General features: G+C 37.5%; 13 protein-coding genes and 2 non-coding genes across 15 annotated transcripts, besides 1 other annotated feature; 7 read left to right on the forward strand and 8 right to left on the reverse strand.

Moving 5' to 3' along the window:
- Positions 1 to 10: 10 nt before the first annotated feature.
- DFA_03729 (uncharacterized protein) lies at positions 11 to 163 on the forward strand (the record flags this gene model as incomplete). Its single annotated transcript, XM_004357010.1, has 1 exon — positions 11 to 163. One exon carries the CDS (start codon positions 11 to 13, stop codon positions 161 to 163), a length of 153 nt encoding a protein of 50 aa, XP_004357065.1.
- Positions 164 to 498: 335 nt separating this feature from the next.
- On the forward strand, positions 499 to 5231 carry DFA_03730 (uncharacterized protein; the record flags this gene model as incomplete). Its single annotated transcript, XM_004357011.1, has 4 exons — positions 499 to 574; positions 932 to 3190; positions 3448 to 4259; positions 4677 to 5231. The coding sequence occupies 4 exons, from the start codon at positions 499 to 501 to the stop codon at positions 5229 to 5231; spliced, it is 3702 nt and encodes a 1233-aa protein (XP_004357066.1).
- An 841-nt stretch (positions 5232 to 6072) lies between these two features.
- DFA_03731 (uncharacterized protein) lies at positions 6073 to 6840 on the forward strand (the record flags this gene model as incomplete). The annotated part of the gene is made up of 1 exon (XM_004357012.1): positions 6073 to 6840. The coding sequence occupies one exon, from the start codon at positions 6073 to 6075 to the stop codon at positions 6838 to 6840; it is 768 nt and encodes a 255-aa protein (XP_004357067.1).
- A 659-nt stretch (positions 6841 to 7499) lies between these two features.
- On the forward strand, positions 7500 to 8206 carry DFA_03732 (uncharacterized protein; the record flags this gene model as incomplete). Its single annotated transcript, XM_004357013.1, has 2 exons — positions 7500 to 7844; positions 8084 to 8206. The coding sequence occupies 2 exons, from the start codon at positions 7500 to 7502 to the stop codon at positions 8204 to 8206; spliced, it is 468 nt and encodes a 155-aa protein (XP_004357068.1).
- A 143-nt stretch (positions 8207 to 8349) lies between these two features.
- On the forward strand, positions 8350 to 8985 carry DFA_03733 (uncharacterized protein; the record flags this gene model as incomplete). Its single annotated transcript, XM_004357014.1, has 1 exon — positions 8350 to 8985. One exon carries the CDS (start codon positions 8350 to 8352, stop codon positions 8983 to 8985), a length of 636 nt encoding a protein of 211 aa, XP_004357069.1.
- A 282-nt stretch (positions 8986 to 9267) lies between these two features.
- DFA_03734 (uncharacterized protein) lies at positions 9268 to 10152 on the reverse strand (the record flags this gene model as incomplete). Its single annotated transcript, XM_004357015.1, has 2 exons — positions 9268 to 9603; positions 9793 to 10152. 2 exons carry the CDS (start codon positions 10150 to 10152, stop codon positions 9268 to 9270), a joined length of 696 nt encoding a protein of 231 aa, XP_004357070.1.
- A 136-nt stretch (positions 10153 to 10288) lies between these two features.
- DFA_03735 (uncharacterized protein) lies at positions 10289 to 11040 on the reverse strand (the record flags this gene model as incomplete). The annotated part of the gene is made up of 2 exons (XM_004357016.1): positions 10289 to 10317; positions 10344 to 11040. 2 exons carry the CDS (start codon positions 11038 to 11040, stop codon positions 10289 to 10291), a joined length of 726 nt encoding a protein of 241 aa, XP_004357071.1.
- Positions 11041 to 11245: 205 nt separating this feature from the next.
- Positions 11246 to 11575, reverse strand: DFA_03736 (uncharacterized protein; the record flags this gene model as incomplete). The annotated part of the gene is made up of 1 exon (XM_004357017.1): positions 11246 to 11575. One exon carries the CDS (start codon positions 11573 to 11575, stop codon positions 11246 to 11248), a length of 330 nt encoding a protein of 109 aa, XP_004357072.1.
- A 116-nt stretch (positions 11576 to 11691) lies between these two features.
- DFA_03737 (uncharacterized protein) lies at positions 11692 to 13121 on the reverse strand (the record flags this gene model as incomplete). The annotated part of the gene is made up of 2 exons (XM_004357018.1): positions 11692 to 12798; positions 13119 to 13121. 2 exons carry the CDS (start codon positions 13119 to 13121, stop codon positions 11692 to 11694), a joined length of 1110 nt encoding a protein of 369 aa, XP_004357073.1.
- A 61-nt stretch (positions 13122 to 13182) lies between these two features.
- Positions 13183 to 13646, reverse strand: DFA_03738 (uncharacterized protein; the record flags this gene model as incomplete). The annotated part of the gene is made up of 2 exons (XM_004357019.1): positions 13183 to 13251; positions 13326 to 13646. 2 exons carry the CDS (start codon positions 13644 to 13646, stop codon positions 13183 to 13185), a joined length of 390 nt encoding a protein of 129 aa, XP_004357074.1.
- A 311-nt stretch (positions 13647 to 13957) lies between these two features.
- Positions 13958 to 14032: a sequence feature (Short protein (DFA_03739, EGG18252.1) was converted to a misc_feature.).
- Positions 14033 to 14770: 738 nt separating this feature from the next.
- DFA_03740 (putative glutathione S-transferase) lies at positions 14771 to 15602 on the reverse strand (the record flags this gene model as incomplete). Its single annotated transcript, XM_004357021.1, has 3 exons — positions 14771 to 15133; positions 15200 to 15514; positions 15579 to 15602. 3 exons carry the CDS (start codon positions 15600 to 15602, stop codon positions 14771 to 14773), a joined length of 702 nt encoding a protein of 233 aa, XP_004357076.1.
- Positions 15603 to 16129: 527 nt separating this feature from the next.
- Positions 16130 to 17594, forward strand: tubA (alpha tubulin; the record flags this gene model as incomplete). Its single annotated transcript, XM_004357022.1, has 2 exons — positions 16130 to 16166; positions 16246 to 17594. The coding sequence occupies 2 exons, from the start codon at positions 16130 to 16132 to the stop codon at positions 17592 to 17594; spliced, it is 1386 nt and encodes a 461-aa protein (XP_004357077.1).
- A 94-nt stretch (positions 17595 to 17688) lies between these two features.
- DFA_03742 (uncharacterized protein) lies at positions 17689 to 19018 on the reverse strand (the record flags this gene model as incomplete). The annotated part of the gene is made up of 3 exons (XM_004357023.1): positions 17689 to 17924; positions 18173 to 18747; positions 18804 to 19018. 3 exons carry the CDS (start codon positions 19016 to 19018, stop codon positions 17689 to 17691), a joined length of 1026 nt encoding a protein of 341 aa, XP_004357078.1.
- Positions 19019 to 19616: 598 nt separating this feature from the next.
- DFA_03743 lies at positions 19617 to 19700 on the forward strand. The gene is given in 2 exon segments: positions 19617 to 19653; positions 19664 to 19700. It is a non-coding gene; the product is annotated as a tRNA-Trp (tRNA).
- A 2507-nt stretch (positions 19701 to 22207) lies between these two features.
- On the reverse strand, positions 22208 to 22291 carry DFA_03746. The gene is given in 2 exon segments: positions 22208 to 22244; positions 22255 to 22291. It is a non-coding gene; the product is annotated as a tRNA-Trp (tRNA).
- Positions 22292 to 24487: the final 2196 nt, after the last annotated feature.

Genomic DNA, 24487 nt, shown 5'->3' on the forward strand with positions numbered 1-24487 from the left:
TGGTGATGAAATGACTATTGCCGATTTTGCAATCTATCCATGGGCAAGAAATGTTGTTAGAGTGCCTGGTTGGAGTGAAGAGTATCCAAATGTCATTAGATACATTGCTACGGTTAGAGCTAGACCTGCTGTAGTTGGAGGCTGCATTGCCAAAGAACTTTGATTTCACTCCTGAACAAAAGGCTTTTTTGTTTAATCGTTCAAATTGAGGAATGGAATGGAGAGGAAAGGAATCAATAGTAATATTAAAATCAATTCAACTTTATAATCAACCAATATATTATGCAACAACAAAGCAATGTAACTAGTTAATTTGAACAACAATAAATTATCAACAAGATACACTACAGAGAGAAGTAATGATGATGACTTTGAACAACAATGTTTTACAAGAAAGAGTCAACTCTTCAGTATGGAAATATTATGATCGCACGCGTGCACGTCCTAGTTCTAACACAACAGCGTCGGTGTGACGACGGTGTGATGGAGTAAAAGTAAATGGGTGACGACCCTGGATTATCAATTGGTAGCGCGTTGATGGAGACGTTGAACTGGCAGTTTATAGAATTAGCAGGTATCTTGACGGTTGTAACATAGAATGGCAGTAAGAGAAGGTTGAGAGTCATATGACTGTTAATAGAGATAATGGCAACCCGCACAAGCTTTACAATCATAATGTCAACATCTCAAGACAACAATTATTTTATATTTAATTTAACAAACATGATAACACACATACACGTACGTTCATACAACATTCACCCAATCACTTTTCTGTTTTTGTTTTTTTTTTTTACTTTACTCAAACATATGATATTATTTTCTATAGAGCTCAAAAGTTTGAAGATAAACAAAACTACTACAACTGGGCAAGATTGGTAGAATCATTGAATGATCCCCACCCCCGTCCCCCAGGATACACTCAACGAAGGGGCTATCGTGTCCTATTTCAACCGACTCACCAGCTCTACAATCTCCGCTATAGATGACCTTGACCCCCTAGAAATATTCAATCACGATCTAGTCGGTGCATTCACCATCATCCAATTTGTTACATATATTCTGTTTATCATTTCGAGACAAATCCGTCTGTCCACTCTCTTGGATGTCGTCACTGAATCCAGTGCACCCATGGGGGCAATTCAAAGTATATCTGGTCCCGATCCCGATGTACCAATCGCTAAAGAAAGAAGGGGCATGTTAGAGTCAATAAGGATGGTATATGGTCCTTTTGGTCGTAGAGGAGTTAGTTGGTCTCCGGTTTCTATCGATGACGCAGAACGAATGTTTAGATGCTTACAAAAGCCTATTGGTCGTAAAGGGGTGTTCTTGCAGCCGCTCAAAGATAAGGCAGTCGAAAAAAGATTGACTGACTTTGGTATTGGATTCATGGGAGCGACAAAACTCCTTGATACATATGTTGGAAGATCCAAACAGAAACCAGAGTCCAAAGGGATCTATATCAATTGTGATGACGATGATGCTGAAATCCAGGTTGCACGCCTAAATGCATTGATACAAAAAAAAAAACAAGCAGCGGCCGAAAGAAACAAGATCCCACTTGAATACGACTCCGATGACGACTCTGATGACGAACCAACAACCACCTCCACAGTCAACAACGGACACAATCAATCTCATCGAGCAAAACAAATCAATTCCAGTCACCCGACCCATAAGAAAACCGTGATGATGGCCACAGCTGAAGGTTCTGGTCCAACTCGTTTAGAGATAAAGGAATTGGAAAAACAAAAGAGGGAGTCGGAGAAAAAGGAAAATGCCAAGAAAGCGAGATCAGACGCAAGAGAGGCCGAAAAGAAAAGAAAAGATGGCCTATCAAGGGGAGAACTGGACAAAGAAAAAGCTACAAAGGCAAACAAGCTTCAATTGGCCAGAGAAGAAAAGGAAGCACAAGAACGACGCGAAAAACGACAACGTGACATTGCCTCTGGTCTTATCCCCACCCGACCCGATGTCCCAGCGAGAACGGGAAATATCTGCAAAGTACTTGGTCAAATCAAGAAATCAGTACCAAATGCGGGATTATTCAACTCATACTGCCACCACAGAGGTGCCAAACAACCGATAGACCCCAACGACTCTATGTGGGGAGGATTTGCTGATAGTTATTCACGTGCCTACAAGGATTACAAGAAATATCTCCTGTCGAATCCCAGAGGTGATATGACTGCGGATGACCACCGCACAATGTATTTTAATACCATATTCCTCCCATCCGACCAACAAACAGCAACCGCAGATCAAGATCCAACGGTCCACCACCCTGACACAGAGAACCCACCCGTCGCCAGTCCACCACCATCGGAATCATTTGGTGGCAACGACGACCAATTGTTTGGAGATAACTCTTGCCATCTCGAACCAACCCCACCTCTCGAGTATGGTGCAATGTGTGATTCTAGTTTTGATACCCCACCCATGGATGAAGGGTTTGATACATCAGTCACCGATCTTATGGAGATTGAGTCACCATCATCACAACAAACAGAAGAGAAGAACAAAAGAAGCAACAAAAAAGATGGAGGCGACAAGAGAAAGGACCATCCCGTCGCACCCGAGCAGGATGGGGATGATGAAGAGATCGTAGAGCAACCAAAAAAGAAAACGAAACCCAACACTCAAATATCAAAGGTGGCCATCACAACAAAGAAGAAACCATCGTCTGAAAAGAAGTCAGTGGTCAAAGAGTCATCATCAGACAGTGGAGAAGAGGAGGAGGACCATCCAAAGAAAAAGAAGAAGTCATTGGCAAAGAAACCGGTTGTAGAAGATTCGTCAGACTCCGAAGATGAAGAGAGTGATCAATCGGACTCTGATGATGAAGAGAGTGATCAATCGGACTCTGATGATGACACGACAAAAGGTGCACCACATAAGGCAGTGAACAGAACCCCCATCAAACAGCGTAAGGGTAAATCAGGGGTTGGAACCCCAAAAAACAAATCACAAAAGAAAAATGCAAGCGCCCTTACTCGTTTAACATCTTTTTACAAGAATTCAAAAGAAGCAAGGCCCTTGTTGAAGCGCTTATTGGAACAAGGTTCACGTGGCTTCGTGGTCGATAAGGTGCATCGGCCAGCTGACCCAAAGGCAACATACTATTGTGATTTCTCCATTCATTTACCAGGACTCAAGGAAACTTCTGAAAGGATCCCGGGTATTGCCACGAGTATTTTTGGTGGAGGATTACGAACGAAGGTCTTCGAGTGTGCCAGAAAGCAATATGGATCAATGATTGAAATGGCGAAAGCGCATGACCGCTTGGCAGAATATTTGCGCCAGCAATGGAAAAACTACTTGCTAAGAAAAAAAAGAAATCAAAAAAATAATTCATATTTCTCAAAACATCACAATAGTTTTATCAACATGTATATATTTTTAAATTTAATATAATATAATAAATAATCAATTTTTTAATAATGACAGAATTAGGAGCACAGTATCCTGATCAAGATATTGTTCTTACTGACGGTAAGATTGTTAGATGGGAGAATGGTAAGACCTATCCATTCTATGGTTCAGAGTGTAAGTTTGAACCAAAGACTTCTACCGGCTTCCCAGGGGGTGGTTTGGTATTGGGTGCGAATGAAAAGATCTTTAACAGTGATGGTTCTGTTTATAACTCAGGAGGAGGTGGCGGTACTACACCACTAGATACAAAGGGAGTAACCTTTCAAACCGATGGTATTCATCTTACTACGAATCAGAATGTCTACAACTCTGATGGCACCCCAATTAACAACTCCCCCCCACCATTGAATACACAAGGAGTTACTTTCAACACAGATGGTGTTCATCTAGCACCAGGTCAAAATGTCTATAAATCAGATGGTACACCAATCAACAATGGCTCATCTCAACCACCACTTGACACAAAGGGATTGGTGTTTACTACTCAAGGCCCGGTACTAGCTAGTAATCAAAAGATTTATAATCAAGATGGATCAGTCTATCAAGATACTAAAGGAGTCGTATTTGGTCAAGATGGTATTCATTTATTAGCAGGTCAAAACGTCTACGACTCCGATGGGGTACCACTCGACAATGCACCACTTCCTTTAGATACAGAGGGTGTTGTCTTTACTACTCAAGGTCCTAAATTAGCAGCTGGTCAAAATTACTTACTCAGTGATGGTACACCACTACAACCAGTTGTAAACAATGTCACCAATGTTAATTTAGATACAAAGGGCGTAACCTTTCAAACCGACGGTGTGCATATGGCAGCTGGTCAAAATGTTTATAACTCCGATGGATCTCCTCTTATAACACCGACCTTACCATTGGTCGAAAATGTTTTTATCGAGACCAAACCTTTAAATTCTACCACTACTTTTAACATTGAATGGAAATTAAATGGGGTGGGAGATCTTCGCACATTTTCTTCGGTTTCTCCTATTACCTTGCAGATGAACAACTCTTCGTTTAGTCAAATTGTATTGGCCACTATCAGTCGCCCGTTTTACGACACACCCCAGTTCACAGTCACCAAGAGAGTTAAAGTATACATCCCAGAGCCGAATTTGATCATCAAAATGAACGTTGATTTGAATCCAAATGGTAACGTAACCTTAAGGGCATCACACCAACCCGGAAACGTAAGCACTTTGACATCAATGACTATTCTGCCATTTACTATCACATACCAAAGTAAGAGTGCCAATGGTACATCGCCACTTCAAACAAATTCAAAACTTCTCACATCTCAAGATAATATGTCTCTTGATGTTTATGGAAAGGGCATCCGGTTTATGAACTCTTCCATTCCAAGTTACATCCCCACTATTTTGGATAGTTACGAGGTTTATTCGTCTGATATTACTATGACTCACGCAAGTGTCGCAAACCCATTAGTAGGATCAAAGCTCAGATGCATGAGAATTGGAAATTATGTTAAAGTAGGGTTCGATAAATTTTGGTTTACTGGTCCATATTCTGGTGGGAGCCAACTTATTGGGACCACCGGGGTTTTATCTTTACCCACCCGCTTCCAACCTCCATATAATTTAGCTGCAATCGGTGCATCTTCTGTTGGTTATCAAATAACCGATGGCTATCGGTCATCAGACACAACTAGATGTTCATTAATCAATTTCAACAATGGTTTTGCGATTAGAATCACACACAAAGATGGTGTCTATATCTCTGTCAATCTGGCATCCGGTGAACGGAATGAATTTTCTAGTGTTTTCTGGGAGTGGTTCCTCTAAAATAAACTCGAATGGTCTTTATCATAATGATTGTCTTATTCTTTTATTAATTATTTCTAAATAAAAATATTTTTGAATCCATCTGCTTCTTGATGAATCTTTGTACAATGAATACCAAAGTAGATTTAAAACATTTGAAATTAAATGCCTGTCTTTGAATCCACTTTTACCAATGACATTTGGAGAACGGATAATTTTTTTTGTGAATGAACAAATTGGTGATATTTTACCATTACCATTTAGGGGAAACCATCTCTCTATGACGCCAACTGTGTCGTGATAACATTCGAAATCTGGATGATTCTTAATTTCTTTGATTCGATCTCGATACATTCTTGGAACCCTCACATCAGACGATGGGGAGAAAGGTCGATCGATTTGGTAGATAATATCCATATTTTCTTTGTAAATTCTATTACAACCCCATGTGACCGATGCTTATTTTGTAGTTTGGTGTTGATTCCAAGGCTCGGGCATTCTTTCCAATTAAAATATTTGAATTTTTTTAAATTTAATTTCAGTCTCTCTGCTCACATTAAAATTCGGTATGTGAGTTAAAATTTTTATTTTTCAAAGTCATAATTATACAATGGTACTAGAAATCAGAGATTTGGAATGCATCCACCGAATTTATCACAATACCCCCAAGATACCAAAAGCGCTTAGAGGGAACCTTATGCGACACTGGGTGAAACAATATGACATCGGTCGATCCACCCTTTTCCGCAAACTCAACGAAGGCCCAACCAACACCAAGGTTATCCCAAGGTCCCAAACATGCCTCTATTGTGAATTGCCGTCCCAACACACCACTCTGTGCACATTACACCTTAAGGAACAGATGCACCTCAAGGTCAAACAATCCACCATTATCGATGGGGGGCTTGGTCTGTTTGCTACTAGATGTGGGCGTCGCAATTGTAAAAGATGTGGTACCCGCGAAAAACCAACGGTTATCTTCCCAGCTCTCGAAGAGAATGTGACCCCAAAGTGTCCAACCATCAAAGATATCGTACCAAAGACACTGTCCGAAAAGCAAAAGAAGAAAAAGTTGAAAGAAAAGATCGCCGATTGGGAAAGTTCATTGGATCTAGGAGGAAGAAGTGATATTGGGGAATACTCTGGTGTGATTCGTGATGTACAGGACCCAACCCCCATCAATGGGTATGCCATGCAAACCCAATCCACTACAGCAGTTGTCGATTCTGGTAACAAGTTTTTATCAGGTGTCACTCGTTATGCCAACTGTCTATTGGGCCCCCGATTCGACAAATTCCATGAAGGGGAGACGATCGTCAGCGCCCCTAACGCACACTCCTTCCAGGTATCTCAAACTTCATTTGTTTTCAAGGCTATCGTAGATATTTACCCGGGTGATGAAATCTTTATCACTTATGGAAAAGAATTGGAAGACAAATTAAGAGCTGCAAAGAAAAAGAAAATGAAGGATGCCAAGGAAAGGGCAAAATTCTTGGCCGAAGATGCAGCCAGAGTGAAAGGGGAATCCGAACTTGCAGCCAAGAAAGCAGAAGCAGCAGCCAAGAAACCCGTAAAGAAGACCCCCTCAAAGGCCACTAAGAAATCAACAATAAAACACTTTTTGACATAACCAACACAACTCCAACAACAATTTCCTATTTTGTAAATCGTTTCGAGGAGTAGTTAATTATTTTATTAATTTCGTTGTCATCTATATTATGTTCCCCCTTTACCAATGGGAGGTAAATATATGAATTATCATATTGAGATGAATTAAAATCTTGTATTGATATTTTTCCATATTTAATTTCTGTTGGACCAATTAGAGCCAATGGAATTCTTGATAGAATCGCGATAGAGTCGACCAGTGCTTCCATATTATTTTTAGCGAAATTTCCAATGATATGACTTGGTACCACCGATGAATCACCCATTACAATTATTTGAAATGATAAACCAACTGTCTCAACTTTGATGTAACCAAGAGGATTGGGGTATGTAGCACTTGGATATTGGGGTGTATTACATCTCCAATAATCTACACACAAGTAAGAATAAAGGGTACCAATACAACCAACTTGGGTACTAATATTCAATACTTCTTTGTTTTTTAGTTGATCCATGTTTATGAATGGATCACGAGGCCCAACACTTCCTTTTAAAGGTTTGGTTCATCTCGATTTTCATTTTTTAATTTTTTTTTAATTTTGATTTTGGCATCTTGATCATCGCAAGATTCATTTCAATTTTATAAATTCATCTCTCCTCTCTACTACAACTACAACATAAATGCAATTCAACTATCTCATTTCAATCATCTTCTTATGCCTCTTGGCATATTCCCCATCCATGGGTGAGAATGACGGTTTACCCAAACTACCTTCACCGTTATTAGTACCACAACAAAATATCCAGCTGACATGTGAAGATATTTCGTTATTGTGCATCCAATCAACGCCGTTTACTATTCAAGATACCTTCGAAGGGGCCCGTGTTTGTTCATATGCATTCATGGATAAAAATGGAGTGCCATGCTCCCGTTCTCACACCGTAGTCGATGGCGTTGACCAAACATGTCCAATTTTGGTATCAGCAATCACAAAAGAATGTATTAGATCACATGACCTCTTCAATGTAGGTCCATATCCCGTGTCATTACAACGTTGTGTTTACATGGGTGCTTATCTTTTTGGATGCAACACAGAATAATAAATAAATAAATAAATCAAATGGCATTCACCCCAACAATCATGTTTAACAATACTACACACCAATCAATACACTTGGATTTCAATGAAAAGGAAGAGTACATCCCTAAAGGAGAATACATGATATTTCAACTCACCAAACCAAAAGATATTCTTTAAGTAAAGTTCCATGTTTTCGATCTCGATGAACCAACCCATTTCAGATGCTTTTATGAGGGTATCTACTCTGCTGGTGATGTAGTTCGCATCTCACCTGACATGTTGCTTAAAAAGAATGCCTGTCAATAATCAAACATCTAAAATAAAAGAAAATGCATTCATTTACAAAACTATTTCTTTAATTATTTTTATTTGAGTTGCTCTTTTCACCTACCCCCATGGGGATTGAGGGGCAATGCTAAATTGTGAATGGAAAGTAAACAACAACAAATATGAAACTAGAAGTAAGTAGAAACAAAGTACCCAAAGTATTATTCAAACAAGTATTTGGAAATATTGTTATCAATCGTCAAATCAAATCCAATTTCCGTGACCCAAAGAGGAAATACCAAGCCTACAAAAGAGTTTTGGGTCAATTACTTGGAGCCAAGTCAATTCTCGTCAGCGAGTTTGCCAATCTCATGCGTTTGCCTGTAATTGGTCATCCACTTATCATCAATAGTATCAAACCAAAGGATAAATTGGCCGAAAGATTTTATTTTAAAGGACATCGCCCATCTCAACAACCAGATTCATTTTTCATGGTAGTTCCACTCCGAATGTCAATGGAACAATTTTTAAATTTCGATTTCAATGGCAATTCATTTGAAGATTTATTCTCGATGTATTTTATGGATGGATCCAATCTTAATGGCCGCCGATTCCATATCGTAACACCTAATTGTGTTTTACTTTCCGAGATACCACACAAGTATCTAGCCGAGAATAAGTTGGCAAACATTTTTTATGTTTTTGAATATGCAGGTAAAGAAGTAAGAAGAAATATTACCAGACAATCACCAAGTGACACACCATTAAGAGAAAAGCATAAAACCAAACTTAGTCTATTATACACAGAACTATTATAAATAATAAATGTATTCCTTTACAAATGTAATATTATTACAATCAAATTCATAAAGTTGGATATAATATATTAATTTTTTGTTTTCCAACTATCACAGGAATCCGGACATAATTTCTCAGTTTGCTTTGACTGTCTACCAGATGTAATCACCCCCCATGATGAGTGGTATGAGAATACCTTCTTTTGTTTCAACTGTGCGGTCCACCAATGTAGTGATTTGACTGATATATGCAAAGATATTGGACATATGACTTCATACGGCTAATAAAAGTTATTAATATATTTATTCTAATTTATTCTTTTCTAACCATTCGATACAATATTCACAATCTTCGTCTTCCATTGGGCAATCAGGTTGATAGAAATCTGGTGCATCGTGATATTCCTTCATCTCGTTTTCGAAATGCTTTTTACAAACGATTGTTCCCCATGCAGGGTAGTGGTATTGCCCATGACTGAGCCAATCATGACTGTACCAAGTATCCCACATGATTTCGTCGCACCCGTCTTCATCGCATGGTGTAAATTGAAAATCGCAACGTTTGCAATGATAAGATTGATCTGGGGCAGGATGTCCTTCGATATGTAGTTTTGGATGTTTAACGAGAATAGATCCACACTCTTTACAATTAAGTTTTTTGTTTGCGCACGAGTAAAGTGATGAGCTAATATCTGTATACATTATTTATTGTTTATAAATTAATGAATTACAAACAATAATGATATACCCACTCCCCATGGGGAAGAAAATAAAAGAGTTGGGAAGGTAATCACGAGCAAAAGAAAAATGCAATAGAAAACAATAAACTTTGATCAACACTTCCAGGGAAAGTATATTTATTATATTATTTTCTTGAATCCACGTAACGTTTATAGATTGCAGTGTACATTCCCTCGTGTGCGTTATTGTCGTCGACTCCTTGACTGGTTTCCCCAACAATCCCCCATCGGGGGAGCCTGGGACCGTATCACCATATCTAGCACGTGTGTCTTTATCCATTACATATTTATAGTAGTCTGAATTAACTAGGACACCCAAATCCGAAAGCAATCGTGTTTGACTTCCCACTTTGTATTCTATTTCATATTCCAATCCACTGATTAGATCTTTAATCTCCTCCACGAATGCATCGACGGTCTTTGGTATTTGTGGGGAAAGTAATGCCATTTTGAAAGGGTCCATTATTTGTTAAGATTATTTGTTGAGTTGAAAGATAAAATAAAAGTTTTTTTTAGTTGCCTTTTAATAGAAGTGAATGATATAGGCAAAAAATCATTCTAAAAAGATTTATTTATAATTATATTTATGGATAAGCTCTTATATAAGAGTTAACTACATTGTGATTTTAGGCTTTAAACATCTATTATAACAACATGGGAAAATATCTCTGTCATAGTTATAATATCTGATATAAAGAACTTGTTGACTTGAGCCACAATAATCATGGTGCTCCGTTTTGCAATTAATATTTTTGGATTCGATTTTAGCCAAATATTGAAGTACAATTCTTTCTTCATCAAAACATTCATCATAACTTGAAATGTTCGTTGATAATATCTTTTTGCTTGTAGGGTAAACAACCAATATAGGAGCTTCGACTGTTCCACCAATAAAATGAACAGGAATGAGGTCAACATAAAAGAAACTGCGTTCTCCTGGTATCATGGGTCTTTTCGAGTTGTGCTCGGAGAACTCTTTTCGAAATGATCTTCCAATAATTTCATCCATAGAATGAAATCTGCCTTCTCTAACCCTAAAAGTTAGTTCTGCACTGAAACCCAGTTTCCCATTTATTCGTTGTGCTTGGACAGCGGCTCTACCAATGTAAAATGGGATATTCAAACTTTCATTTTGTAAAATGAGTTGTGCTCTTTCTACCTCTTCTTGGTTTGTTAACATTGTTTTAATAAAAGTGTAAAGATTAGGTTGTTGTTTTTGTTTTTGAGGTGATTGATATTGTTCTTGTTGTTGATTAATAATATTTGTGTTTTCAGTCAAAGGTAAATGGTTATTGACAGTTGAAGGCAAACGAAGCAATTGTGTTATAATTTGCATTTAAATAACCATCAACAAAAATTAAAAAATCAATCAATAAATGATAGACGATATTTTGGCCTCCGAATGGGAAGAAGAACATCCGACTCCTAACCAATCGTTTCAAAGCATGGAAGCAATCTGAATCAAACCTCGTGACACTTTTTTAAAACAGCCGACAATATCTATCACAAAAAAGAATAGATACTTTTTATTGTTCTTGATTTTAAGACTCACATAGAGATCTCTGTTGTACGACATATTCTAAATGAAGATTTGATGTGATAGCCTCGATCTTGCCTTTTGCAAGTGCCTTTGGGTAGGTGATGAGATAGAAACCAGGGGAGAGGCTATTATTATGACTGATAGTACCCCCTCTCTTGTTGTGGGGAGAAGATATGATAGCAAATATCGCAATGGTTCTACCCAACAGTTTTGCTAGTAGGTCTTGAAAGGTCTGCGTCGTTGTCATACTCTCTTTGTTCTCCCCATCGTAGTGTACGCGAACAATAATATCTTCGCCTTCATTTAAATCTTCATCATCAGATTCGTACATATTGATAGGAGGTAGGGATGTTGTTTGAGTGTTGCGAAGATAAATAATAAGATGCTCATTGATTGGCCCTTGCTTGTCCAAGATTTGATTTTTTTTAAAACTGTTTACAAATTTATTTATTGTCCTGTTCTGTTTCTATACAGTGATATTGACGAGATCATGGCATTAACAGCACCTATATCGTAACCCAATTTTGCTTGGACTGGGCCATTCGCCAATAACTTCTTGAGAGTCTTGAAGAATCCCGCATCCACTGTGGGGTGGGCATTAATATCTCTTTCTCGGGCAATGAGCCTGGAGAGTACATGCAGATTAATACTGTGAATGTTAAAGGCAATGTCTGTTGCTGATAATCCCGAGAGGTAATTATTTTTCCTTCCAAAATGGTCATCAGACAATGGTCTTTTTTCGTCTATGAACGTTGTGTCCCATATGTACTCTTTTGTGCGTCCTTTACCCTCGCCATTTTTGATTTTGATATTGACCTCTGGCATCAAAACATATCGCAAATAATAATCGAGGGCTGCGTCCATATGGATGATAGAGTTGATTATGGTGGAACCTTTGTTTGTATCGGCAAATTCTTTGAGCTCCTTGTTTTCCTTTTCGAGTTGGCCGATTTTCTTTGTCTGCTCTTGATATGTTTGGGTGACTTCATATTCTGCTTGTTTTTTTGCAGCAATGAGAGATTTGTTGTAAGACTCCTCCAATTTGCCAAGTCTTGTGGTGACGGACTTGAGCTCGTCTCCCTGTGTCTTATTGTCGTTCTCCAATGAAGTTATTTTATCGTCACGAGCTTTATTACCAAACTCCAAATCTTCAACTCTCCTCTGCAATGCGCTGTTTGCTTGTACGAGACGCAAGTTTTCTTGTTGTAATACATCTATTTTTCCTTCCAAATCTGCTATTCTCTTCTTTTGTAAATCCTCCCGTTGTTCGTGCTCTTTTATCTTTTGTATGTGCCCCTCTTCCTGTTCTTGGTACTCCTTGATTTTGTTGACATAATTTTGTTTTAGGTCTTGAAGGTTATCGTCGACCATCGAGAGGGTAGCTGTGATTTGCCGTGTTATGATTCTTTTTATTTCATCGCGGTTATTATGCATCAATGCTTTGTTCAATGCAAGGAGTTCTGTATTCTCTTCTGTCAATCTCTCCACTTCATTTGTCAGTTGTTCTATTTGTAAGTCTTTCTCTTTGCATCTTTCTTCACAGTCTTTAATATCCTCAAACGTTGATCATTGTTAAACATTATGTAAAAGGAAACTATTTTCACTAAAAGTTCAAACAACATCAAGATATCAGTAGAACAAAGGAACAGTCCAACACTGGATTGAAAGAAACACCAATACCAATACAATCAAATCATCCACAAGATCAAACCACATTACCATCAACATGACTCACGTTGTATGTTTAGCCCAGGGTTGAATGACCAAGAAGATACCCAAGGTTTATAAGTTTAATAGTATTACTTTTATTCGTCAAGAATAAATCGGATAGGATAATTTTCACTAAAAATACTCTAAAAATTTTAAACAAATACCATTATTCATTCCCTTTGTAAAGAGTTTGCAACCCATTGTTTACTCTTGATGGAATAGCAATACTTAAGGAGAATTTATTGAATTTGATAAATCTTGGGATCTTAATTTTTGAGTGATTTTCGCTTGTTTATTCTTAAAATAAATTCTCCTTTTATATCCTTTATTTCTATCCACTGAAATATTTCCTCTCCATTTTCCATTTTTACTTTATCTTGACCAATAGAATAAAAATATTTGGCTGCTTCTTTATTTTCCAAGTATAAATTCTCTTCTTCACTTAGTCCATCAGGAACAGGTACATCGACGCACACATTTTTATCCCAAAATTGCTTAGTTCCCGGAATAGAAGTCCCGAAAACCCACCCAAGTAGTGAGGTTCGATGAGAACTTGATAAAGAAACACTGCCTAAAAATGCGGGTAGTTGATCTTGAACAAGACCTATTTCTCTTGTAATGTAACTGAATACAGTCCCATTTCCAATAATATTCTCTGTATCTTTACCTATGTGGATGGCTCCAATCTCCATACTGTTGTATCTTAGTTTGTTGATAGAAAAAATGGGAGATCCACTAGATCCTTCGCGAGTCGCTTTTCCATTGTATTCAAGCACCCACCCATTGGTGTTGTGTTTCTTAAGGTCATCCAAGATGTATGCTCGTTTTTCGGTTCCATATGGAAATCCGATGATCAAGTGGTCTGATCCTGGGACCGACAGATCTATCGAATCGCGGTTGCCCCAATCCAAAGGAGTTTCGCACAACTCTGATAGCCTCTCGAGTCTGTTTTCATCCAAATTTCCTTTGAAATCCAAAAGAAGAATGATAATTATAATTATTATTAATGTTTAGAGGACTGGAAATAGGTGGTAGGATCAAGTTCGTACTCGTCTCCTGATTCAAAAATGGCAGACATTTTAGTCACGTCAATCTGATTGGCATCAAAGACATGATGGTTGGTTAAAATCCAGGACATTACCTTTGGTTCAGCATAATTATAATGTTTGATTTTGTAACCAGTTAACATCATTTTGGGACGAGGTACAAGGGATCCGGTGCCTCGAAAGGTCTTCTTTTCCCCTTTACCGTCAGTACCTGTTACCACGATATTGACAACTGCCTTCCAAATATCTTCTATTATATTGTCGGGGATTCCTCTATTACTAGATTCTTTTAACAAATTCTGTTTTGTTATGCCTGGGGGGGGTATTAAATCTATCCTTGATTGATTGAATAATTCCTTTCCCCCTCCTCCAGTGTTGTCTCTGTTGGTATCTCTTTGGTTTCTGTTGAGTCATTAATCATTTTGAATGAACTGAGGTAAATAATGATGATCTTTCACGAAGGAGAATGAAGTAGAAATCATAAAAAAAAAATTTGGGAAAAATGATTTCGATCAAGGTTAGATATTTGATAATAATTCATTGATCTCTGCTAATAGGTTTAAGGTTGGTTTTGATATAACATTTATAACACCATCACCTATATGGTTATCGATTCCAAATTACAACCTGGGAATCTTATCCATTGTGATCTGGCATGCACAACTGATGACGAGACTAGTTTAGAGAATAAATAAATAATATGATTTAATAAATTACCAATTAGATGATTTATTAAATAGATTGATTCCTTTCCTCTCCATTCCATTCCTTTAATTTGAACGATTAAACAAAAAAGCCTTTTGTTCAGGAGTGAAATCAAAGTTCTTTGGCAAGGCAGCCTCCAACTCTTCAAATTCCTTTACAGCAGGTCTAGCTCTAACCGTAGCAATGTATCTAACGACATTTGGAAACTCTTCACTCCAACCAGGCACTCTAACAACATTTCTTGCCCATGGATAGATTGCAAAATCGGCAATAGTCATTTCATCACCAACAACATAATCTCTACCATCCAATCTCTTGTTTAAAACATTGAAAAGTCTATGAGTTTCATTTGTAAATCTTTCAATTGCCAATGGTACCTTGGTCTCTGCAAATATATTGAAATAATTCATATTACCAAAGTTTGGTCCCTAAACAAATAGAAAAATTGAAAATTAACAAAATAATAAATTATTATATTTTATCTTTTAACATACAAGAACACTAGTTTGCCAAAAAGTCCAAAAAAAAGTATCAAAACGACCTTGAGTATCATTTGGAATAAATTTAGCATACTTTTCAGCAAGATACAAAAGAATGTTACAAGATTCAATAATGATAAAACCATCTTCCAATGAATCATCTCTAAGAGCTGGAACCTTTGAATTGATTGATACATTCTTTTTAAATTCTTCAGAATGTTGTTCACCATTTGGTAAATCAACCAATTTAAATTCATAATCTAAACCCAATTCTTTTAATAATAATCTAACTTTAACTACATTTGGACTACTACATCCCCATAATGTTAACTATATAGAAAATAAATTAATTAATAAAAAAAATATTTAGAGAATAATTTATATATATATATACTTTTGAATCTTTGTTTGTTATCATGATTTATATAATTGAAATTGAAATGAATTGAAATGATCATTCCTTCCATCTATATTTATAGTTTTGGAAAAAGTTGAAAAATCGGTCCTCAGAATATACAAGGAAGAGCCAGAGAGTGGGGAAAAATGTTGCAAATAAACTATTTCACTTTCATCTTTACAAGAGGATTGATATGTCTTGCTCCTAGTCTTTTCTCTTCTTACAAGAGAGAAAAAGAAAGATTAAATAGTTTTAATCTTTTAGTTTAGTTGTTATTATAGTTTAAAAGAGATATATAAATTAAATTTATTTGAACCAAACTGTGAGAGAAGATCTTTTGCCTCCAAAAAAAACAAAAAAAAATTACAAAAAAATATTTTGAAAAAAAAAGTTGATCTCTCACTCCTTTCCTTCTCTTTGCAATGATGATCACACTTTACTTTTTATCTTTTATTCTCTCTTCTTTATTTAATCTCTCTTTTTTTTTTTTATTTATACTTTGATAGTTTCATTATCAGACATCAAGTATTACTCTCTTATTGTAAAACATGGCACGTGAAATCATTTCAATCCACATTGGTCAAGGTAAAACTCTTCTTCTTTTTATCTCTCATCTATCTTTACTAATCTTTTCTATTATTTTAATTTACTTTTTACTTTTTAGCTGGTGTACAACTTGGACAAAGTTGTTGGGAATTATATACCTTGGAACATGGTATTGGAAAGGATGGTTTATTAACCGAACAACAACAAAAAGTACGTCAAAACGACACTACATCATCTGTAACTGTTGATCAAGGATCGTTTTCAACCTTTTTCAACCTTTCATCCAATGGTAAAAAGGCCGTACCACGTGCACTCTTTATCGATCTCGAACCAACCGTTATCGATGAGATTCGTACATCAGACTATAAGAGTCTTTTCCATCCAGAGTATATGATCTCTGGCAAGGAAGATGCCGCCAACAACTATGCTCGTGGTCACTATACCGTCGGCAAGGAAATCGTAGATGTTTGTTTGGACCGTATCAGAAAGTTGGCCAATGAATGTGAGGGTCTCCAAGGTTTCCTCGTCTTTCACTCTGTAGGTGGTGGTACTGGTTCTGGTTTTGGTTCTCTCCTCCTCCAACGTCTCTCTTTGGATTACGGTAAAAAGAGCAAATTAGATTTCTGTATCTACCCATCGCCACAAGTATCCACCTCTGTTGTCGAGCCATACAACTCTGTCCTCTCGACCCACGCTCTCCTCGAACACACCGATGTTGCCTTTATGCTCGACAATGAAGCCATCTATGACATTTGTCGTCGTTCACTTGGTATTGACCGTCCATCATACACCAACCTCAATCGTTTGGTCGCTCAAGTCATTTCTTCGCTCACTGCTTCTCTTCGTTTTGCCGGTGCCCTCAACGTTGACATTAATGAATTCCAAACCAATCTTGTCCCATTCCCACGTATTCATTTCATGTTGTGTTCCTATTCACCAATCGTCTCTCGTGAAAAGGCTGACCACGAACAAATCTCTGTCTCTGCCATCACCAATGCCGTCTTTGATCAAGAAAATATGATGGCCAAGTGTGACCCAACCCAAGGCAAGTACATGGCTTGTTGTCTCATGTACCGTGGCAACGTTGTCCCCAAGGAAGCCCACAAGGCCGTCTCTGACCTCAAGACCAAGAGCAAGGCTGTAAGCTTTGTCGACTGGTCCCCAACCGGTTTCAAGTGTGGTATCAACCACGAAGCCCCATCTGTCGTCCCAGGCGGTGATTTGGCCAAGGTTGAAAGATCCGTTTGTATGTTGTCCAACACTACCGCCATCGCCCAAGTCTTTAGCCGTATCAACCGCAAGTTTGACCTCATGTACACCAAGCGTGCTTTTGTTCATTGGTACGTCGGTGAAGGTATGGAAGAAGGTGAATTTGCTGAAGCTCGTGAAGATCTTCATGCTCTTGAAAAGGATTATGAAGAGGTAAAGGAAAGTTCTACTCAAGGTGGTGATGTTGAAGATATGTAAAAATTGAAAGGAAATTGAATTTTATTACATATAACAAAAATAATAATAATAATATAAATAAATAAATAAATAAATATTATTATTATTATTACATTTAGGTGTGTGATTTTTGTTTCAAGGAGAGAATTGGTGGTACAAGAGGACCAAACTTGTGTGTACATATTGGTAGATTTGAATGACATGGTTGTATTATTATTATCTCTTTTACACACTTATTCAAATCTTCCTTTATAAAGGCGGGTAGGAGTTTACACTCAGAGCAGCAAGTGCATTCATAGGATACACTCTCCTCTTTTCGTTGGCTATGGTCAGCCTTTGGAGGTACACTTGCTTGAGAGAACAGGAAAAGAATTACTTTGATTATACTTTTTAATTGACCAACAAGAAATAAAGATTATTTCGAGAAGAATGAAAGTTAATTTGTTCTGTGGGGTAGTCCATGTCTATGATACATGTACCAAGCATGTTGGATTGTTTTGGATTGTTGCTTGTTCTAAAAATAAATTGGTTAAAGATATCACTATTTTTTTTTTTTTTTTTTTTTTTCTCAGCACTTTTGGCTTTGGGCCATCGATTACATAATTCTAACGTCTTGTCCCAGTTTACTTTTATAATATGTCGCATATCATTTAGCAATCTAGCTCGCAGATATTGTTCAGTGAATGGTTCATCTCTTTGGTGACGTAGATCGTTACGTCGGAACCATATTCGTTCGAGTGTTGCAGCAGTCAAGTTTATAGTCATTGGAGGTTGTTTGAGGTTGAGGAGGGTGATATCCCAAACTGGTGGAGTAATGTTGTTGGCAGCAGTAACCTCTTTCAGTATCGTTACTGGTAGTGTGGTCTCTTTGCATTGAAAGAACAAATTCTTGGAAGATTCATCTTTGCCACAGGATACACAGATTGAAGCGACTGGGTCACCCCTGAGGAGCGGGAGACATTTGGTTACATACTTCCAAACCATATCTCGACCCTTTGGTAGTACGATGGTAGAGAGAGCAGCTAGTGCATTCATTGGATACACTCTGTCATCGGTTGCTAAGATCTTTTGGCCTGGGTCGGGTCGTACACATTCCACTTTTCGTTGGCTATGGTCAGCCTTTGGAGGTACACTTGTTTGAGAGGTACTCTTCCTCTTTTGTCTGGTTCCATTGCTGGCTTGGGTACAGCCTCTCTGCTGACGTCGTAGGGTTGGGTAAGCTTTTCCCACTCGCTTTGGCAGAGGCGGACAAAATCATTTGGTTTGTCTTGGTTGAGTTGGTCCATCCATGATTGGGCAAAGGAAACCTTTGCAACTCGGTCGTTCTTTACCTCGTGGAGGAACCTTTCGAACATCCATGCCTTTTGGGCACGGAATCTAGCGTTGAGGTCCCAGAGGTTGAGACCACCTTGGTCGATCGATCGTATGGAACGTTTCTTGGACATGGTTCTTTTGGTTGGCTTGGTTGGGTCGTACTGACGGTCGTTGCTGAACATGAACCAATCAATAACCTTTTCCAATCTGGTGATTGCCTCGTGGCTAGGTGATCCAAGGTACGTGAAATAATTTAATTGTGACAGACCATATGTTTTGAGCAAAGCTAATTTACCTCTATAGTTGTTGTTGTGTTTAGGTTTCCATCTAATCAAATCGTTGATTACCTTGTCAATACGCTCTGGAAGGTGTGGTACCAAAACCAAACTGGTTAAAGTAATAGCCGAGGTATCGTTCTTTGCTTTCCTTGTCCATCAGTGGGTACGGTAAATTGGTTGGACTGCCAGGTGACATGATCACATTTGTCAGTGTTGACTTTGGATGATGTAGCTTTACAGAATTGCTGAATCCATTCGTCCATTAGTTTAAATTCTTGGATGTTTTTGGCATGTAGACGTGTTGTCGGCAAACTGGAGTAGCTTTACCCAGTTGAGGTGGACAAGAGGCGGTGGCTTTCTCTGTTTGGTTCCGAAAGCTGGCGGTGGGAGCATTTTGGCCGGGCGGAGGGGTAAAAGAACCATATTTCTTAAATGAGTCACAAGTTGACTTGGCCGGTTAGCTCAGTGGTAGAGTAGCAGTCTCCAATCAGAGATAGTAAACTGTTGGCCAAGGGTTCGACCCCCTTACTGGTCAGTCATTTTTGCCATTTTTTTTTTTCTGCGGGTCTGTCGTGGTGCCTGTCGTGGTGCCTGTCGTGGTGCCTGTCGTGGGTTCTGTCGTGGTGCCTGTCGTGGTGTCTGTCGTGGTGCCTGTCGTGGGTTCTGTCGTGGTGCCTGTCGCGGTGTCTGTCGTGGTGTCTGTCGTGGTGCCTGTCGTGGTGCCTGTCGTGGGTTCTGTCGTGGTGCCTGTCGTGGTGCCTGTCGCGGGTTCTGTCGTGGTGCCTGTCGCGGTGTCTGTCGTGGGTTCTGTCGTGGGTTCTGTCGTGGTGCCTGTCGCGGTGTCTGTCGTGGTGTCTGTTCTCTCGCTCACCTCCTCCTCTCCTCTCCTCTCCTTTCCTTTCCTTTTTTTCCTCTCCTCTCCTCTCTCCTCCTTTCCTTTCCTTTCCTCTCCCTCCTCTCCTTTCCTTCCGCTTTCTATTCTTATTCTATTTTTTTTTGTTTTTTTATACTATATTTGTGATGAGATTTAACCTTTTCAATAACTATTGAATTATTATTACCATTGATAGTCTCGTTATTATCATGACTAGCAATTGATTGTTCAATAGAAGCCAAAACCTTTTCAAATACTTGATCACTTTGAAAATTAGAGTTTTCGTAACCAACTTTTGCATTGCCACCAAGTAGAACGAAAATGTTGACTTTTTAAACAACCCTCTAGAATTTTTGAAAGGTTTTGATCTGTAACCATTGTAGGAAACAATATAGGTGTTGATTTGGTTTTTTCTCCATCAAAATCTTCCAACAATTCAAATACCTTTTTTGAATGAGGTATAGTTGCAGGTTATGATTTTTCAAATTCTTCCTTGAAAAGATTCATTAAATAAAAATTATCTAAAAATAAATAAATAAATAAATAAATAAATAATAAATAAATATTTAATATTTTTCTTTTTCTTACCAATTAATTGTAAAGGATTTAACTACTTGGAGGATATAATAGAACCAATGAAACCTTTTCCTTGAAATGATTGAAAAATGTTGGAATCCAAGATGACATATCTTGAACTAGTAATCTTTTATAGTTTTTGTCATCCCTACCATGAGGTTTGATATGAGCAGTTAATGATGCCGCTCTACTTGAATAAACACCAACCTCATATGAATGATAATAATGACGATCAAAACCTTTACCAAATTCTTCCAAAACTTGATTCCATGTTGCAGTTGAATTGGTTTTTCCAATTGAAGAAAACTTTTTAGTTGCATAATCTAAAATGATAGAGTTTTGAATACCTAACCTTTCCAATTGTGGATTTTCTACAATTAATCGAATCTGTTTCTTCAAAAATGTCATTCAAAATACCAAATTCAGTCTTGTTTCTTGTTAATCTATTTATAGCTGGAGTTGCTACAAATGAATCTTTTATCATTTTTTCTGTTATCATTTTAATTTGTCTAAAAAATATAAAAAAAAAAAAAAGTAAGATAAATAAATTTGTTTTTTTTTTTTTTTTTTTGTTTTTTTTTACCTTCTATTATTTAAAGAATGATTAAAAGAAGAAACAATTTCAGTACCAAGAATAATTTCCAAATTATTTTTTGTTTGATTTGATAATTTTAATTGATTGATATGATTGTTGAAAATTAAATTCAAGTCGTTGAAATTGACAACATATTGAGATAATAAACCTTGACCAAGTTCAACTTGACGATCTGTACTTTCTCTTGCCCAACAAATAAATTGTTTTGCTGGTCTTGATAATATTGGATCAACAGAATTGTCATCTTGTTGGTCATCCAAAATAATTTCTTCAAATTGATAATATTAATCAATGTTGCATTTGAAAATTTTTGATTCACTCAAAAAGATCTTGAAGAACAGATTTAATTTTTTTTTAATTTTTTTTTGGTGAACATTCCCCATGTATTTTGAATGATACACAATCGCAACTTGTCGTGTGACAAAAGGTCTTGGTAGCTATTGAACATGATGATAACAAAACTATCAATGGTTATTGTCTCGTCCACAAGTATGTTAGTAAGAAGTATTTTAAAAACTCTTATGACAATAATAGAAAAGAAAATGGTTCAACCAATTTAGCAATTACTTTACCAGCAATGGCTACTCAACCCAATTTGCAAACTGAAACTGAAAAGGAAATTCAAATGGACGATTCAAATACAATAGAATCACTTGTACAAAAGATCAAAAACTCAAGGTGGTTATATACCAACAAAAAATGTAGATGAAACAATTGCTCCAAATCTCACCGCGACAGACACCACGACAGACACCACGACAGACACCACGACAGACACCACGACAGGCACCACGACAGAACCCACGACAGGCACCACGACAGACACCACGACAGGCACCACGACAGAACCCACGACAGGCACCACGACAGACACCACGACAGACACCACGACAGGCACCACGACAGAACCCACGACAGGCACCACGACAGACACCACGACAGGCACCACGACAGGCACCACGACAGACCCGCAGAAAAAAAAAATGGTAAAAATGACTGACCAGTAAGGGGGTCGAACCCTTGGCCAACAGTTTACTATCTCTGATTGGAGACTGCTACTCTACCACTGAGCTAACCGGCCAAGTCAACTTGTGACTCATTTAAGAAATATGGCTGTTGTACCCCTCAGCCATGCCAAGCACCATAGCCAAGGAAAAGTGGAATGTGTACGACCCGACCCCGGGCCAAAAGATCTTAGCAACCGATGACAGAGTGTATCCAATGAATGCACTAGCTGCTCTCTCCACCATCGTACTACCAAAGGGTCGAGATCTGGTTTGGAAGTATGTAACCAAATGTCTCCCGCTCGTCAGGGGTGACCCAGTCGCCTCCACCTGTGTGTCGTGTGGCAAAGATGAATCCTCCAAGCATTTGTTCTTCCAATGCAAGGAGACCACGCTGCCAGTGAAGATACTGAAAGAGGTTACTGCTGCCAACAACATTCCACCACCAGTTTGGGACATCACCCTCCTCAACCTCAAACAAACTCCAATGACTACAAACTTGGTCGCTGCAACACTAGAACGAATATGGTTCCGACGTAACGATCTACGTCACCAAAGAGATGAACCATTCACTGAACAATACCTGCGAGCTAGATTGATAAGTGATATGCGACATATTATAAAAGTAAACTGGGACAAGACGTTAGAATTATGTAATCGATGGCCCTTGGCTCTAATGAACCAAACCGACGAATCAGTAATACATACGATTACAGAACGAATACAAACTATCATCCTTCGATTCTCCTCCAACTACAACCATCCTACTGTCTACAAGATCGCACTACCTAGTCATTTGGAGAGGTCAAGACTCTGCGTACTCTTCATCTATAATCGTTCACCCTCAGCTTCATTCCTCTCATCCTCCTCACCACCGTCATCCTCTTCTATTCTCTCTACAACTATCAATAATAATATTAATAATATAATAATTCACTAAATAATAATAATAATAATTATATCAACTCAGTATTATAGCCTATTGTGCTAGTGAGAAAAAAAAAAAAAAAAAAAAAAAAAAATTAGCGATATCTTTAACCAATTTATTTTTAGAACAAACAACAATCCAAAACAATCCAACATGCTTGACACTATACAATAAGATACATGATCAACGTCCATACAACATGTATCATAGACATGGACAAACCCCAGAACAAATTAACTTTAATTCTTCTTGAGATAATCTTTATTTCTTGCTGGTCAATTAAAAAGTATAATTAATAAAACTTTGTAACTTCTGAGTACTACTCTTCCCGATAGGAGAGAGAACAGGAAAAGAATTACTTTAAAAAAAAAAACCTCCATGCCAAGCACCTTTCACTGAACAAAATCTGCGAGCTAGATTGCTACACGATAGAAAGCCATTTGATATCTCAAATACAATATGCAACACGTAAAGACGAGTGTCCACAATGGGGAGTAAATAGGATGAGAGTTGAGAGCGGCAGTCGGTTTTGGACGCAACCAAGGCTTAAGGTTTCACCGCAAGTATGGCAATTTCAAGTGTTGTGCCATATTTGCGTAACATGGAATAATTATATAAGAAAAAAAAAAAAAAAAAAAAAAAAAATAGCGATATCTTTAACCAATTTATTTTTAGAACAAGCAACAATCCAAAACAATCCAACAATCTTGGCACTATACAATAAGATACATGATCAACGTCCTTAAAACAGGACTGTTGTACCCCTCACTTGTGACTCCCCTCATATTTACTCTGTCTTATTGTTGTCTTTATCATTTCGTTTCACTTCCATCTCTCTACCACTTGCGCTATTAATAATAATAATAATATAAATAGTATTTTGTTTCTGATAAGAATTGTTGAGATTAAAGATTAGATCTTGTGCACATGCACTTAAACTTGAAAGTAGTATTAAATTGAGTAACAATTTGATTCGACTTTTTTTGAATGACCTACATATACTCTTTAGTTGATCTAAAAATAATTAATACATTATTAAATAGAATATAATATTCTGAACCTACAAAGAGTATATCTATCATTATTAATTGTATCATGATATCATCATTTATTTATATTTTATTTTAATTTTTTCATTGACCGCAAAAGAAAACCAGATGATCAATCATTTGGTGGAAATATTTCTTGTCTCTTTAAATAATGATCACTCCAAATAATATATATTCTTTTGTCATCATAATGTATTCAACTAGTTTGATAGCAACGATCATTTTTATTTTATCAATTCTACTAGTAGAATCAAAATATTTTTGTAATTTTCATGATAAAAATCCCAACAATCATC

Source organism: Cavenderia fasciculata, assembly GCF_000203815.1.
Source record: "Cavenderia fasciculata unplaced genomic scaffold Scf_Dfasci-G-b-285a01.f1-5, whole genome shotgun sequence".
In the NCBI taxonomy this organism is placed as follows: Eukaryota; Evosea; class Eumycetozoa; order Acytosteliales; family Cavenderiaceae; genus Cavenderia; species Cavenderia fasciculata.